Consider the following 17,541-nt stretch of genomic DNA (forward strand, 5'->3'; position numbering starts at 1 on the left):
TAGCTGTTTTTAAATAGGGAAATTGCTCCTTGAAACCCCATCATAATAAAATATAAAGGAGATGCATTTGCACTTCAGATTGTTACCGCCTGCTGCTCTGCACACCGGCTGGCTGGTTATGCCTACCTTGTAGTAGTTCTCGTCGGCGCGGAGCGCTTTGGAAAGTCCGAAGTCACTGATCTTGGCGTAATGCTGAGTCACCAGCAGGACATTTCTCGCCGCCAGATCTCTGTGCACGAAATTGCACTCCTCCAAGTACTTCATCCCCATGGACACCTGGTGAACCAGCTCGATGATGTTCTTGTCCTTGACGTGTCTGCAAGGCAAGTGTGTCATTAGTGACGGTGGACAGGGGTCCATTTAGGAACAGCCGACGTGCGCCTCACAGACAGGGGTGGGCCCTCTCACTTCCTACTCTCCTCCAGCAAGACTCACGAGTGGTAACAAAGGACCCTGTTCCCCTATAGCTGTTCAAGAGTGAGCACCATCCTCCCGGTGCTTAACGGTGCCATTTTCGAGGCTTGCTTTGAACTGCATGCAAGCGTACAGCAGGCTGGCCATTCCGGCTAAAGGAGAACCAGGTTTCACTAGTGGACAGAAAACAAAACCCACCCTGAGTCCCAGTTTTCCCCCATGAAGTGGGAGCAATGCCTCCCTTCCAGGGGATTAAAGGCACAGCCTAAGTAGAAACGCAATGTAGTGAATGAATAAGCAGCCAGCGGCTAGGCTAGGAGTGGTCCCGTCAGCACCGCAGCGGCGCTCTCAGCAGTAACTACTCGTGGGGACGGAGAGGTCAGCCAGACAGGCAAGCTGCCGCGGTCATCCCTATAAAAGCGCGTGAGATGTACTTGTAAAAAGCATGTCTTTCCTAGGAGGCGACGCTGACTGCCGAGACATTCTGCAGCTGACTTTCTATCTCTAGCGGGCAGAGAATGAAATCCAAACTGGCAAATTAGAGGTTTTTGTTTGTTTGTTTTCGTTTTTGCCCAAAAGGAGCTAAAACACACTTGACCCCAAGACAGCAGCCACCTCCTCTCGCAGGGTGCCCGGGAGGACGGAGGAGGGAGGCTCCCTGGCCCCGGTGCTCTGTGCGCCGCAGCGGAGGCGCGGGCGGCGGTACCTGTTCTGCTGTAGGTATTTGTTGAGCGGGCCCAGCTCCGCCATCTCCATGACCAGCATCCAGGACTCGGCCTCGCAGATCCCGATCATGCGCACGATGTACGGGTTGTCGAGCTGCTGCATGACGTTGGCTTCTGCTAACAGCTCGTCCTTCAGAGCCGGGTCGTTGGCCTCGTTTTTGAGGATTTTCACAGCCACCGTTTTCACGACTCTGCAAAGAAGCCACACACCTCAGAACCGCTCAGTGGGCTCGCTCGAGGGAAACGTCCTTTAGGAACAGGCTATACACATAACAGCCTAGAAGGGACATGCATCGTAGGAAGCTGTAAGTGACTAGTTTCCCAACAACGCTCTGTCACTTCACAGACAAAGGGAGTAACAATTCTTCGTTTAAAACTAATGGGCGGGGGTGGGTGCTGCAGAATGCCCCAGCCAAGCAGCAAGCCTAGGACAACAGAGCAGGTAAGTCACTTCCAACGAGACCTGACAGACAAGGCAGGAGTGGGCTCCGGTAACGTTTTGGGATTTGCCATCTCAGATTGTATGTAACGTAGGTGAACAGAGATGCAGACATAACAAGCATGTGCTGTTAAAGTTCAGCTTACCCAACTTTTAAAGTGCTCTATGAATTTTGAGCAAGCCTCAACAATTTTGCAAAAAAAATGAATTATTTTTTTTTTATTTTCTAATAACATCACACAGATCATGTTGGAACTCTGGAAAACATCTTGACACAGTGGGGCTTACATCAATGAATGGAACTTAACTATGAATGATTTGAAAACTGCATCTCTCTGTGATACGATTCCCACAAATGCGGGGAGTATGGAGCTCCTTTGTTGAACTCCACAATGGGAGAATAAAACGAGAACGATGGAATAAAACAGGTAAAGTAAAAGAATAGCAGAGTAGGTCTGACATGCTCTCAGACAGGCGCAGGCAGTGCAGAGCAGAGCTCAGCGAGCCTCTCAGTTGCCCTCTCCCACACAGATGGGCACAGAGCGGCACTGGAACCCCTCCTCCTCCTCAGTCATGGAAGCACTGTTTGTCCTATGCTGTCTCTAGACAAGTTATTGTTTGACCTTCACATTTCATCAACCATCCATCCAGACTGGTTTTGTGTATGGTGTGAGGTAGGGGTCAAATTAACATGCAAAAACCTCTCAATTCTTCTCAATGTTTAAGGGGAAAAAATAACACTACAGCCTCTTCCAGGATAGAGAAAAGGAAAGAAAAATTCCCCAATTCATTTTTATAAGGCCAGCATTACCCTGATGCCAAAACTAGCCAAAGAAATGACAAGAATATAATTTACTGATGACCTTCATGAACATAAGATACAAAAGTTCTATGAGAAATAATAAAAATTTCAGTAAATTATAAAAAATTATGAATATATAATTCATGAACAAGAAGAGTTTATTCTAGGAATGCAAAATGGGTTTAATATTTGAAAAATCAATTCGTATAGCCGGGTGGTAGAAGCATCCTCTGTGCACCAAAAGGTTCTGGGTTTGATCCTTGGTCAGGGTGCATATGAGAGGCCCCTGATCCATGTTTCTCTATCATCTCTCTCTCTCTCTCATCAATAAATATGTCCTTCAATCAGTGTATAAAGTACCACAATAAAGGAGAAAACCTGTTTATCTCAGCAGTGAAAAAAAATGTAATACACATTCATGATTAAAAACAAAGCTCTCAAAAAAGTAAGAAAAAGGGGAAACTTTCTTAATCCAATAAGAGCAGCTACAAACCTAGCGGGGAAACACTGACATTTTCCCCAAAATCAGGAATGAGAAGAAGGCCACGGCCACTTTCCTCCCACGCTGAGCCGCAGCCCCGGCTACTACAGCAAGGCAAGAAAGAAACGGAGCATGCGCAAGGATCAAACAGAAGGACGTAAGACTCATTAGTCATAGATGACACATTTCTGGGTGGAAGACTGCCAAGATACGTTACTAGAAATAATTAGTCAGAAATAACAGGTGAATTTAGCCAGGCTGCTGGGTATCAGGTCAACAGGCAAAGCCAGTTCCATTTCCATATTCAACCAACACCAGGGATAAGCACATCAAACCCTAAAAATTATACTGTACATATCACCATCAAAAGCACTAAACACCTTCAAATGGACCCAACAACAAGTTGAGCCAGACCTCGACACGGAAAAGCAACTGGGGAGGCCGCGAGAAGTACAGAGGGCGCAAGGAAAGGGGGCCGGGCCGTGTTTGCTGACGGGAGTTGCGGTGCTGGGTGCTGCAAAGACCTCCTGTGCCCCTGGCCTCGGGGCCTTCCTCTCCGATCCCTCCAGCTGAGGTTGTGTATCCACAATCATGTCTATGCTCATTTACATATATAGCTAAGCCAGACATTTACTATCACAGACTAGTTATGAAAATGTATACTTTAGTACAGGATAATTGAACCCATTTTGCAAAATGACTGTGGTATGCGTCCATATATTCTAAAGTGAGAACATTATTCAAACATATATAAATATACATTTAAAACACACACATATACTAGCATACATGCATGGAAGGCGAGTGACGGAGAGCAAGACTTTTGTGTTGACCTTTATCTACATTCTTGGCCCTTGTATCATGCGACTTACCTACTCAAAAACATTTACACAAATTCCTTACATTTAAAACAGCATCGAATAACAAAACCAACTTTATTCATACCAGTAACATACTAATTCAAACACACATATTCAAAGGGGGGGTTTGTGCCAAAGGACTTTGGAAACTAGTATTTTCACTGAACATTCCATGTGGGTAATTTTCCAAAGGCCAAATGAAGTACAAAGAGATTTTAGTAGTTTAGCAATTCTAATTATTGCATAATAGGTATTGTTATTTGAAATTATGCGTAAAAGCAAATAAATAATTATAAATAATGATATTTGAAATTAGAAATTTTCGGGGTAAGAAAAATGAGACATAATTTGAAAAAATCGAAGAAAACAAGTAGACAACACTGTTACTGAATGATTACATTTTAATTAAATAGCGTGTGTATGTGTGTGCATATAAAGATCTCTCTCTCACACACACACACACACACACTATGGTTGATTCACAATGGTGATATTTGGCTGGTATAAATATGACATTTTCATATTCTTACTTTTCACTTGTTTCTATTTTCTAAGTCTCTACAAGACACCTGTGTAACCTCCAAACTCACATATATAATTATTATCTACATAGTTAATATACATAATGGGTGCTTTCATGGTAACTGTACCAGAAGTGGACAAAAATTATACTATGAACAAAGACAGACTCAGGTCTGGGGCGTTACCCTTCGTGCTTGGGGTTCAATGAACACAGCACGCCCCACACGGCGGGAGCGGGAGCGGGGTGGCGGGGGCGGGGGAGGGGGGGGCGGGGTGGCGGGGGCGGGGGGGCGGGGTGGGTGTGGGGGGCCGGAGCCGACCTACTTTTTCATCTGGTAGTAGCCCTTCTTCACGGTGCCGAAGTTGCCGGAGCCCAGCTCCTTGTCCTCCAGGGTCAGCAGCTTCCGGTCCAGGTAGACCTCCTTGGGCCGGATCTCCTCGGGGTCCGCGTAGGGGCTCTCGTACACCTCCGTGTCCATGGGCAGCGCCTCTCTCTGGGCTTCTGCAGGGCGTGGGGAGCACAGGCTGGACGGGCGGGTGACGTCCCGCCATCCACCCGCCTGCCTCCGGGGGCCACAGCTGCCCTTGGCCACTTCGGTAGCGATGGGGCCAGGGGGAGTCAGGCGGGCCCCACCCGGCCCGTGGGGCAGCAATACGCCCGAGGGCCCGCTGTCCGGGAGCCCCATTCCTGCGCGAATGTTCAATAAAGCATGTCCTGGGGCCACCTAGAGACCCGAGAAGGCCGAGCAGAGGCCCGTTCCCGATAGCGAGTCCGGAGAGGACACTGAGCCCGCGGAGCGTGGTCTCCCTGGGCGGCCTCGGCGTGGGCCTCACACCGCCGGCACCTCCCTCACCAGGCGTCCGGCACCTCCCTCACCAGGCGTCCGGCACCTCCCTCACCAGGCGTCCGGCACCTCCCTCACCAGGCTCCCGCGGCCCAGGCGGCTGCTCAGGGTGCACCTCCCCCCCTGCCCCCCCCCCCCCCAGGCGTGTAGTGGGCGCAGCACCCGCCTAGACGTGCCCTCAGGACGCGGCCCTGGAGCAGAGCTGGCACTGAGGAGGCGGGAGCTCTGAGCAGCGGGAGGAGCGGCTCCCAGCAGGCCCACCCGCCAGGAGGGAGGCTGGGGGATGTTCACCCGCAGGAAGCGTCTGGGGCTGAGAGGGCGCTCTCACCTCTTTCCGAGGCCCAGGGCGCTCCCTCCGGCTCGTAGGGGTTAAAGGTCACGGAGCTCTCTGGCCGGGCCCCCTGCGAGGAGACCTGAAGCGCAAACAGGGAGCAGGTCACCTCTGCATTGCTGCTGCTGTGGAACTACTTTTATTTGCGAACAATCACATTTAGCTGGTGCAGAAAGACGGGGAAGAATGAGGAAGGAAGCAGAAACAACGGGCTTATCCCATTCTCCGGGAAACCGCTTGGGTCCCGGGCGGCCGCTGGGACCCCAGACCTGCGGGGCAGAGCTCCCGCCTGCTCACAGCCCCTCGGACTCCCCCTGCGCCTCCCAAAGGCGCTGCGGTTCTCGTTCTCCTCTTCACTTGCACGTGGAGGTCGTTTAGGAGCAGGCATTGAACACCCCCAGCTGCCCCCCGCCCCCCGCCCCCCACTCCAAAGCGCACGCAGCGGGGCTGGCCTCTGTCCGAGCTTCTGCGGAGACCAAGCGACATCTGGTGAGCGGAGGGTGGCCGGGGACAGTCAGCAACCATCACGCCGGCACCACCACGGCCTCTGGGGCGGAGCCTCCACTAACCCAGGACAGCCATCCTCCTCACACCTCACACCGGAGCAGGCGCCAGAGGCCGCAGGAAGCCTTGTGCTGGTGCTAATGGCAACCTCCCGATTGTTTCTTTGATGTAAGTTTGCATCGTGAAACGGGGAAATCTATTCCTGCTATTCCTATAGCCTTCCCCTTTGAAAGTCTCTATCTCGAGCCTCCTGACCCACCCTCAGCACAACTTAGACCAGAATCGCTACTAAATTTGACTCATGGAAAAACCTCTTTTTTTTTTTTTTTTTTTTGCTGTGAGTTGAGTAGAAATTTTACATTCCCTTGACCTTATCAGTGCCCTAGCACTGGCCCCACCTGCCCTCAGTCACCGCGGCAGCCCTGGCCCTGACCCACGCCCTGCCGCCCGCCGGGGACAGAGGAGGGCGCTGCACCTGGGAGGCCCTTCCCTGAGAGAAGCTGGAGGTTTTCCGTTGCTTCCGTTAAAAGGGCAGTCGTGACTTTGCGGTGAAATGAAGACAGAGCAAGTTTCATGCTCCCTGAGCACTGGATGAATGTGCCGATTAGCAGGACAGCCCACAGCGAACCGCTGGAGTCTACGCTCAGGGGAAAGGAGAATGAAGACTTTGTAAAGCATGAGCCGCTGTAGCCCCGGCCAGCGTGGCTCAGTGGTTGAGCATCGACCTATGACCCAGGAGGTCAAGATTCGATTCCCAGTCAGGTCAGGGCACATGCCCTGATTGTGGGTTCAGTCCCCCGTAGGGGGCATGCAGGAGGCAACTGATCAATGATGCTCTCTCATCAATGTTTCCATCTCTCTCCCTTCGTCTCTAAAATCAATTAAAAATATTTTTTTGAAAAAGAGCGTGAGATCTAAGGCATAATGGTGAATTATAACAGTACTGATTAGTATTTAAAATTTAATGAAAATCATATTGTTAGTCACTACACCATTGATTGTTACTTGGTCTGCTTTGTATTTGATGATTTATTCCTCCCTAATCAATAGCATCACCTTTTCTGCTTAGAGAACGAAGTGTAAGTGAAAGTTGACAATTGCCTTTTTCCTGTTTTTGCTGATATTCCAAACAGAAGTCAAACCAGCAGGGCACCACGAGGTGGCACTAGCTGCCTTAGCTTTCTGCAAGGAGAAATGTGTGCCCTTCCAGTTGTATGGACTCTGGTAAAAACAGACCACTCCACCAGGGGTCCTCAAACGACGGCCCGCGGGCCACATGCAAATACAAATATTGTATTTGTTCCCGTTTTGTTTTTTTACTTCAAAATAAGATATGTGCAGTGTGCATAGGAATTTGTTCATAGTTTTTTTTTAAACTATAGTCCGGCCCTCCAACGGTCTGAGGGACAGTGAACTGGCCCCCTGTTTAAAAAGTTTGAGGACCCCTGCCCTACACAGTAACAAAATAAAAATTAGGCTCCAAATCACAATCCCTGGTCTCTTTTCTTTTTTTCCAGGATTAACTGCAAGTAGAAAATGCATCTGACACATTGTCACACGTGCCTGTGTGTAAGAAGTGGGGACTCGGAAGTGAACAAAAGGGGAGACAGAATTGCTCTATGGAGCTGCCAGGCGAGGGCAGTGTCCTGAACCGGAGTCCTGGGCATGCTCCAGGAATGCCCTTTCTGGGCTGTAATTTTTGGACTCCTTCAAAGACATTTTTGAATCAGCCAATAGCAGTGATGAAGATGTAGACAGACTTGTCACAATCGCAGCGGCAGAAAGAACCAGCAGGGTTCAGGAGCACTGGCTGCCGGAAGCCGGCCCGCTCTAGTCCCCAGTGGGAAGGCCGCAGCGCCAGAGGGGAGCAGGTCCCACGGCCGGTGGAGCCTCCTCCGCCAGGGCACGGGGTGAGGTGAGGTTTCCTTAAGGTCCACGAAGATCCGCCTGACCTTCACAATGAGCGTCCCTCACCTTGGAAGCACAGGTATTAAATCTTGCCCTTTACTAGTAGAATGACACAAACGCCCTTCTCAGGCCTGGCCCTGCCTTGGCATTTCCAACCAGTATGACTTGAGAGTTGCTTTCTCTCCTCCTCCCTCAGCGGGACCCTAGCGGACTGGGTATTTAAATGTCTTAAATATTCCAACCATCACTGTATGTGTTGGAATAAGACATGGAGAGTGGACTGTAATCTGAAATTCTGGACACACTCCACGGCTGAGGCAAGTGGGACGTGCCTCTGGGTTGCGGAACTGAAACCCCGTCTTTGGTTCTGGGAGGAGGCTGCTCAGTCCAGCTCCTAAGGGAAGGAGAGGTGCCTGTGTCTCCAGCGTAAGCACCCAGGTGCCAGGACCACCCGGAGGGTCATCACAGCCAGGCCCACCACGGGGCGGGCAGAGGGGAGTCACACCTGTGTTCTTCAGTTAAATCCTGTCATATTTTAAAGTATTGAAATGTTACTAATATCTAAAGAAATGTTTAAACTACATCTGCCCTTAAGTTTTTATTATAAACTTTAAGATTATTTGACTAATAATCATCTTCAAATCAAAATACACTTTTCATTAACTACACACATGCTAGATTTAATTCAAGCTTTAACATCCACCTTTTTTTGTGCTTGAATTATTAAAAACTATGTATATAGATCAAATTAACAAATTGAAGGAAGTTATTTACACCTTAGTTAAACAACCGAAATATTTGAAATAATTCCTTGTAGTCTTTTCTCATAACTGGTTAAATAATGGAAAATCCCCTTCTATTTGTGAAAACATAAATATTAGTTCTCCTAAAATATTTCTTATGAGCAACTAAAATGCTTTCAACCTACAGTTTAAATCTCACAATTCTTTTATCAATTAACTATTGATATTTTTGGCATCCATGAAAATTTAATGCACACTTCAAAGTTGTTATAAATTTAAATAAGCCCCCTTTTTGGCCAAAAAAAAGTAGTTTCACAGAATTAATCGGAGTAATTTTTCCCCAATATTTAATTCTTTTAAAAACTGATGAAGTAACTTTACTAGGTGCAAGTTTAGAAATGCACAACAGGCCCTGGCTGATTTGGCTCAGTGGAAGGGTCCCGGGCCTGATTCCAGTCCAGGGCGCAGGCCTGGGTTGTGGGCTCAATCCCTGGTGGGGGGGTGCAGGAGGCAGCCGATCCATGATTCTCTCTCATCATTGATGTCTCTCTCTCCCTCTCCCTTCCTCTCTGAAATCAATAAAAATATATTTTAAAAAAGAAATGCACAACAGGGTGTACAGCGAGAAGTGGGTCTCCTTGTCACCATCTGCTACTCCCAAAGCAGCTATTTTCGGTACTCTTCCAGAATATTCTATGCCATATCAGCACCAACATATGTGTATGATGTTGCTGTTTGCAATTAACATTGGATTTTGGAAACAGTTTTAGATCTCAGCTGCCTCTCACAGTATGCATATTACTGTAAATGATTTTATGTCTTTTCCATTGATAGACTTTTGAGTTTTTTCCAGATTGTCAAGTATACCATGTTGCAATAAACACCTTCATATGAGTGCAAGAATATGTGTGTAAATGCTGAGAGATGAGAGCCTGCTTTTAGTTTTGATGGGTGTTGTGAAAATACCTTCAGGAGGAAGTGTGAGGTGCTTATTTCCCAGTCCTTTGCCCCACCCTGTCACCACGCTGTTTGTCTGGATCAGTTCGCAGGTGGACACGGAGGACGACAGGTCTAACTTGCATCTCATTATAAAATGGAGCATCTTTGCCTGCGCTTAAGGGCTATGTATGTTTGCTTTCCTAAAATCAACCTGCCGACACTCTCTGCCCAATCTCCTGTTAGTTAAAACTTTTAGTGATTTATTGACTTTCTTTATATATTATGATAGTAATCTTGTATGTCATTACTAATACTCCCAGTTTATTATTTCTCTTTGATGGTGCTATGATTCTTACCCATGATTCTTTATTTTTAGGCAGCCTTACTAATATTTCCTTCAACTTAACGTTAGACACGCCTCCTTAGTCTAAAGCTCTATTAAAACTTATTTTCTGGATTTGCTTTAGTCCATGTGAGTGAGCAGAGCGGCTTCCACTGGGACCGACGGGTGGGGTGGGGAGGCTTGCCCCTCGCGAAGCGGGCTGGGTGTCCTGCCTTTCTGGCTGTCAGCCTGGCTGAGTTGCCCGGCCTCCCACTGCTGGGGCGGTTTTGCAGATGTCAGTCACGTCCCTAATTAGCTTAGTTAAATGGGAGAGCTTATCCTGGGGGCCTGGTTCAATCAGTCCAGGGGCCTTCGAAGAGGGCTGCGACTTTCCCGAGAGAAAAAGGTGAGGCGGGGCCACGACTGGGCCCTGGCTGTGGGGACAGCGTGTGTGCCCGAGCGGCTCCGTCCGGTCCTGCCCGCCCCGTCCAGCGGCCTGCTTATCCAGCCCCTGCAACTGTGTACGGCTCAGCCTGGGGTTAATCGGCATGTGTGTGGGGGTGCATCTGCATACAGATGTGTGCAGACACTAGGCATGTGCCTGCGTGATTATGGAGATACCTATGTGTGTGTGTGAGGGCGTGTCTCTTTCACACATAAGTCTTCGTGTGGTCACGCGCCTCGGCTGAACTCTGGCCGATACGCCTGGAAGCACAGGCCGGGGTGAGCCCGGAGTCAGGCCTGCAGTGACCGTGCTCCCCTCCGGGGCTGCCCGGCTGGGCCGCTATGAAGCAAGTGGTGAATGAACAGGTGGGAGCTGGAGGGGGTCCAGGTCGCCGGGGCTCCTGCAGGGCTGCCGGGCAGACCCTGTGTGTGTGGGGGGTGGGGGGGGAGGAGGCCTCAGGCACACAGCGTGTCCTGCCGAGTCATCTGTCCAAGCAGCAGATGATGAACTCTGGTGTGGCTGCCGCCCCATGGCGGACAGTCACGACTGGAACTGAATTTATAATCATAACATTGAAAGGATGATTCACAACTGAAAGGCACCCTAAGTCAGAACACACCGGACACCGGCATCACCTCGGCTGACGGGCGCCATCCTGGCACCCGAGGGGAGCCTCTCCGAGGAGAAGGGCGAACGCGCCGGGCCCAGGGCCAGGCGGGCCGGGAGGCGCAGCTGTGGAGAGGAGCCTGGGCTCAGGCAGTGCTGACCTCTCTAAGGCCAGAGCTCAGGCACCGCCTGGTCCCGACCTGGAAATGGACACCTAATCGTGGGCAAAAGGAGCTGCGAGAGGGTGTGCTCCCGAGGCCTGGCCCCAGCTCCTGGCATGGGCAGCCCTGCCTGTCACCCCCGAGAGCGATGCCCCTCGGAGCGGGCATCTCCAGGGGCTGACCTACACTGCCCGGGACGTTACCAGAACGTATTCTGCTCTGGTTATCACATTGCTTTCCCTCAAGCCCCCCCTACACTCCCGGCCGTGCGGTCTGCCTTCCACGGTCAACAAGGTGAGAAGGCATTGAGCATGGCTGCCCCCTCGGAAAACTTTCACTAAATAAAGCCTCAGGGCGTTTATGCTTTTTATTGGTTTCTCATAAGCACTTAGGCAATCTGCTTCATGAGCTGGTGCCCAGTGATGTGCTGAAATGTTTGGAAAATACCAACTGATATGAAAATGGAAAGAATTATTAGTAAAAGAATCACTTTTACAGCACCAATGGTAAAAATAGGAAAGGGGAAAAAAGAAATCCATATACATGGATTTATGATATATGGGTTTTGAGGGAGGTGATTCATTATAAATAAAAGTCATTAAAAAAGAACTTTTTATTTCCCTCATAATTCAATAATATAGCACAATATAAAAATATATGGCAATCTTACTGCCTCAAACAAAATTGGTGTTTCTAACCCTTCAGTTTCACCTCATCTCTATCCGCGTCATACTTAGCCCCTGGCATCTATGAAGCACACAACGCAGGCCCTCGCTGGGCAGCCCTCGCCAACCTCGGCTCCTCCATCCACATGTGCTTATGCCTCCAGTGACCAGAACACTCAACATGGACTCCCTGCAGCCGAAGGAACCGGCTCACTTGGCAAAGTGAGAATCAGCTCCAACCTGTCATGCTGACACAGTGGCTGCGGGCAACAGAGGCAGCACGCACACAGCGTGGCCAGGACATGGCACGCACAGTGCGTCCCAGGTGGCTGCCCGTGAGAGCACACTCGGCAAGAGACGAGGGCCAGAGCGGCAGGAGGGCAGGGCGCACAGAGCGGGCAAGCAGCACACACAGCAGGGTGCCCAGTGCGGTCCGTGCGACCACTCAGCCAGGGGCAGCAGGCAGGGGGCGCGTGAGTACCTTTCTGTGGCCGGGCTTGGGGAAGGAGTACGATTTGATCCTTGAGATGATTCCCCCTGCTGTCCAAGTCTAGAAACCGCAACAGCAAAGAGGAAGAGTCAGTGTTTGAGCAGACAAATGCGGTCTACGGTCCACAACATGCTCCTTTTAATAAACGCGCTTTCTAACCACAATGCCGCACCCTCTGGGTTGTGCCCACGCGACTCGCTCGTAGCCATTAGTAATTCTGCGAGGAGAGCTGGGCGCCCGAGCTAAGGACCTGGAAAATCTCTTGGGGACTATTTTCCACAAAAGGCTATACGACTGGGGCTGTTGCATTAAACAGCCCGTGCCTCACAGAGTTGTTCAGCTGCAACTGCAGGTAAATCACCCAAGAAAGTGAAGGCACACCTGCCAGCCCCCTGCGCGCCTCCCTCGGGGCGGCCCAGGAGAGTGGGCGGTCACGGGGGGAACATGGGCTGTGCACCTTTCTTCTGTGCGCATCTCATCAGTCAATAACAAGTCGTCCCAAAGCCCTGGCTTCTTGAAGCCATTGGGTGACATGTGGCTAAACAGAGCGCTTGGGTTCTTTGAGTTCCAGCGCCATCCACCCCGGAGGAAGGGGACTCGGCCTCACGGAGCGCACGGGGGGCAGTGGACTGACTGGCCAGGAGCCGCCGGAAAGGGGCGCACAGCTTGCAATGGGGTGATTTTACACTTCCCAGATGACACGAGGGGAACCAAAGGCCCACAGTGAGGCCCTCCAGAGGGAGCAGGAGCCAGCTCACTCGCTGAGTGTGAAACGGTGCGTCAGCTCCTTGCCGTCTGGAATCGCTCTCTTTGGGGCGTCCGGCACATTTCGGGCAAATCCATGAGAAGTATGGTCAGGCCACCTTCTCACCTCCTCCTGGCACGCAGGGAGGTAGGTTCTGGCCCAGTGCTGGCATCCCCGCTGCCCTGAGGCTCCTCACTGACCATCCAGCACTGCCCCTCGGCCTTCCAGCGGAGGTCCGAGCGAGCAGCCTCGGGGCAGGGCCCGTCTCCCCTAACCCTGTCCTGGCTGACTGAGCCCAGCGGATCGGCCCACAGCACACGGAGACGTCCCGTACCCCAGGCGTGCTCCCCCACCGTGCACGTGGCCGTGCGGGTCCACAGACAGCTCAGGCTGAGCCGCACTGCTGCCCTTTCCCCAATCTGCCAGGAGGCATACTTCCAATTTAACACTGGGTTTCACGGTCTTTTGCATACCTTTAGGGAATGGAGAGGATTTAACCCCCCAAAACATGAACTTGGCTAGCTCGGGACGGGGCTGACCTAGCTGACACCCGCAGTCCGTTTAGCGTAATGGACACAATGATGACCACTACTCCTGTGAGCCCAAAGCGCCCTTCCTTACCTCCCCCACCCTGCTTCCCCGCCCGTGATGTTTCCGGAAACACTCACCGCAGGGTTGGCGCCGGGGAGCTGCGGGCGGCCTCCAAAATTCACATTTCCTGGTGAGGAAGGGGATGGTTACTGCTCGCCCCGAAGCACCAGGACCCCCTCCGAGATCACGCCTCGACCGCAAAGCGCGGCTGCTGGGGAGCATGCGGCATCTGCACACACTCCTCCTCATTACTATCTCCACTCCACTTCTCACCCCTGCAATTAGCACTAGTTTTTTTAAAGTTAAAGGTTTTGGCTATTTTTTTTTAATCAATGATATATGTAAAATTGGAGCAATCTGACATTTTTAATCAATCACTCAGTAAAAACAAGGCCTCATCCCACCTGAATTTGCAACAGGCGGAATCTGAAACACGGCTGGTGATTATGGCATTATTATTATTATCTAAAAGATGGAAATTCCAATGTCTTAGTCACTCACCCGTTTGACCGCCGATTTTTTGACATGGAACTGTAAGGACTCGTAGCAAACCATCTGGTTTATAAGAATAGTGTTCGACCAGCTGGAAGAGAAGCGGTAAGGAGTGCAGTAAGGTGGCAGGAAAGGGAGTCGTACCTGGAGCAGCTAGCTCCCCTCTCGAACTTTAAAAGTGATTCAAAGACAACCCTTCACTTCCTTGGTGTGTCTGCCTGACCCTCCCCATGTCTGTCTCCTCCCACCCTCAGACTCAGGACAGATGTCCACAGGCCGTGTTCCCTTCGGGATCCTCTCTCTCTCTCTCTCTCTCTCTCTCTCTCTCTCTCTCTCTCTCAGCAAGTTGCATAACCAAGATTTGCTCGCATGCTCTACATCTGTGTGATGTTATGAACATAAACTCATAGTCAGTCAGTCCTCCAACAAGCGCTGCTTCGCCGGGCCCTGAGAGAGGACGGGGTAAACGATGGTGGGTGTACACATATTTCCTGCCCTAAAGTGCTTCCTTTCTCGGTGGAGAGACAGAGAAATGGTGCGGAATGCTGTAACAGTGCTGGGGCCAAGACTGTGGAGGGACCAAGGCATTCTGCCCAAAAGTTTCAGAGAGAAGCCATCACAGTACAGGTGACAGGAGCCGGGACATGGGGAAAGGTGGCCTTTTGGAAAATAACCTCATATTCACAGGCCCTGGACATCTTTGGCTAATGGTTCCTGAAAACTACGATTATGAAGTCTAATCGCGACATTAAAAGTAAATTCATGCAAGTGGATTTATTTTTATCTTATCAAAACTATGCAGTAAGATAGCCCTGAGCCCTGGCCGGTGTGGCTCAGTGGGTTAAGCATCATCCTGCACACCGAAAGGTTGGTGGTTTGATTCCAGGTCAGGGCACAGGCCTGGGTTGTGGGCTTGACCCAAGGGGTGGGGGGGGGGGGGCGTGTACAAGGCACAGATTGATGTTCTGCTCCCACATCAATGATTCTCTCTCCCCCTTGCTCTCTCTCTAAAAATCAATTAACGCCATGGCCAGTTTGGCTCAGTGGATAGAGCGTCGGCCTGTGGACTGAAAGGTCCCGGGTTCGATTCTGGTCAAAGGCATGTACCTTGGTTGCAGGCACATCCCCAGTGGGAAGTGTGCAGGAGGCAGCTGATCGATGTTTCTCTCTCATCGATGTTTCTAACTCACTATCTCTCTCCCTTCCTCTCTGTAAAAAATCAATAAAATATATTTTAAAAAAATAAATAAAAATCAATAAAAAATCTTAAAGAAAAAGACAGTCCTTATATTTCAGCTTTTCTTTTCTCATAACAGATATTTTCTCTTCAGACAACCTAAAATATTTATATCTGATACCCCTTCCCTGTCTGTTTATTGGTACTTTTCCAGTCCTCAAACTTACCTACTTGTGTGAATGTTTGTTGAATGAATATATTTCATCCTTCCAGGTGACATTCTTTTTCAAAATGTGAACTATTGTGGTAAGAACACAACATGAAATCTACCCTCTTAGCACGTTTCAATCCGATGAGCCTCACCTGCTGCTGGGAGGACCCCAGAGCGCCCCCTGTCTGTTAAGTGCAGTGGTGTGTTCTCAGGCCAAGAGTGTTGAGGTCCCTAAAACAAGGGAGACATCCCGCCATCTCTCCAGCGTTGCTGTGTTTTCAGACAATCTATTCTGCAAGGGAGGCTGCGGGTAGGTGGACCCGTAGGGACTTCCCACTGGGCAGGGGTCTGCAAACGTGTTTTGTAGAGGGTGAGACAGTGATATTTTTGGGCTTTTCAGGCCACATGCCATCTCTGTCACAATTTAAAACAATCCTGTAGAGTGTCAAAGCCACTGTCATCAGGGACTGCACCAAGCCAGGCTGGGCCAGACCCGGCTCCTGCTGCTGACTCCTGCGCCGCAGAAAGGACTGCTAGTGTAGGAATCACCAGCAGAAACAGCGCCGGCCGCCTGGGTGGGGCGGGCACAGAGGCACCTTACGCTGCTGTCCAGAAAAACCCATGGAGCCACACCTATAAAACTGAAAGGTAGTGCTAGCATTTGGGGTGTTGCTTCTTAGACACAGTGGCTAGACAACAGACCATGGAAGGGAGTAATTAGGGCGGAAGACTATATACTACACCAGAGAAGTCCATAAGCCTGGGACAACGTCTTGGGAAGAAACTTCCCAACGAGCGGAGCTGTTCAGCACTGCGGCAGCAACAGACTCTGAAACTGAGGGGACGCGCAGGGGACAACAGTCACACGCCCGACACATCACGTGGAGCCAAGAGACTCTGGTGGGAAATTAATACTGCCAGGCAGAATTCCACTCATCTCTTTAATTTGCAGTGGACTACTTGGTAGGCTAAATGCTCTTTCAAAGTGATACCATTAAAATAAAGCGAAGTCTTTGGCCAATAATGAGCCATAAGCTAATGAGCTACAAACCAAAAGACAAGGTCAATGCCATAGATGACGAGAATAGCGTCACGTCCAGCATTTGGAAAAGAAGGGTTTCTCTTTCTAATCACAGCACAGGAGGCGGTGGTTCCTGTAAGTGCTCTGAGGCAGGAGGGTCCTGGTCTAGTGTTTAGAGGCAGGATTCTGAGTTGGGACCTCTGGCTGCTGCTACCACAGGAGGCTCCTGGCCAGGCCCGGGAGCGTCTGCTCGCTCACCTCCCTCACCCACAGGAGCTCACGCAGTTGCTGCTCCCGGGAGGCAGAGCCCGGCCTCTCGGTCTCCGCCCCAGCATGCTTTGCTAAAGTCACACGGCTGTGACTTCAAATAAAGGCAAGCTGGTTCCGCCCATGGCGAGCTGCTTAGGGCTGCCAGCAGTTGGCCAGGACTGAACTCGGCCCATGAGCGCGGACAGCCCGCCGGCGGTGGCCGGCACAGGGGTGCTGCCTTGCCGTCCGAGGTGCTTCATTTCAATGGAGGCTCATTTTGCAGCAAGAATGGTACTGACATCTTATATTCATCTCGGCCTCTCCCAGCTCAAAACGAGTCTGATCGGCCACCTCCGTCCCTCCTCCCAGCCAAGCACACTGTCTTTGTGTGTAAATGTCTTCAGGGCTGTTTCCTGCCCCAGTGCCTCCCAGCTGCAGGCACACAGCCCCGAGCAGCGCTGCCCGGGGGCTCCCAGTCCTGGCGGGGCGGGAGAAGCTGCAGAACCCTCTGGAGCTGCCTGACCCTCATGAGGACCCTAGACCAGTGCTTCCCAAACTTGGGTGTTGGTACTCGGCCCCTGAGCTGGGAGCAGGCCCTGGCTGGGCCCGTCTCAGGCAGGGACCCCCAGGGGCTTCCTCGCAGGCTCTGGAGCTATTCCCTCACTGCCCGGATGGCTGTGTACCTGCCAGAGCGTATCAAACTTCTTCCCGTCGGGGATGGAGAGCTTCCCCGTCTTGTCCTTGTCTATACGGTAGTGCAGCACTCTGCCCTCATGCAGCAGGCACAGGGCGTAGGACCCGTTGTTGTCCCGGGCCCTGATCCTGGAAGACAGGAAGAGCCAGTCACTCCCGA

General features: G+C 51.0%; 1 protein-coding gene across 1 annotated transcript in view; it reads right to left on the reverse strand.

Moving 5' to 3' along the window:
- SYK (spleen associated tyrosine kinase) overlaps positions 1-17,541 on the reverse strand; it is an 84,436-nt gene that overhangs the window by 12,636 nt on the left and 54,259 nt on the right. The window contains exons 4-11 of the mRNA XM_081103986.1: positions 17,372-17,510; positions 14,040-14,121; positions 13,616-13,665; positions 12,194-12,262; positions 5,417-5,501; positions 4,568-4,745; positions 1,121-1,330; positions 127-316 (exon numbers count right to left, since the gene is read on the reverse strand). Of these exons, the coding sequence (XP_080960112.1) occupies positions 127-316; positions 1,121-1,330; positions 4,568-4,745; positions 5,417-5,501; positions 12,194-12,262; positions 13,616-13,665; positions 14,040-14,121; positions 17,372-17,510 (1,003 nt within the window). The remainder of the gene's footprint in view (positions 1-126; positions 317-1,120; positions 1,331-4,567; positions 4,746-5,416; positions 5,502-12,193; positions 12,263-13,615; positions 13,666-14,039; positions 14,122-17,371; positions 17,511-17,541) is intronic.

This window comes from Myotis nattereri (genome assembly GCF_964212035.1).
Source record: "Myotis nattereri genome assembly, chromosome: 12".
Taxonomy (NCBI): Eukaryota; Metazoa; Chordata; class Mammalia; order Chiroptera; family Vespertilionidae; genus Myotis; species Myotis nattereri.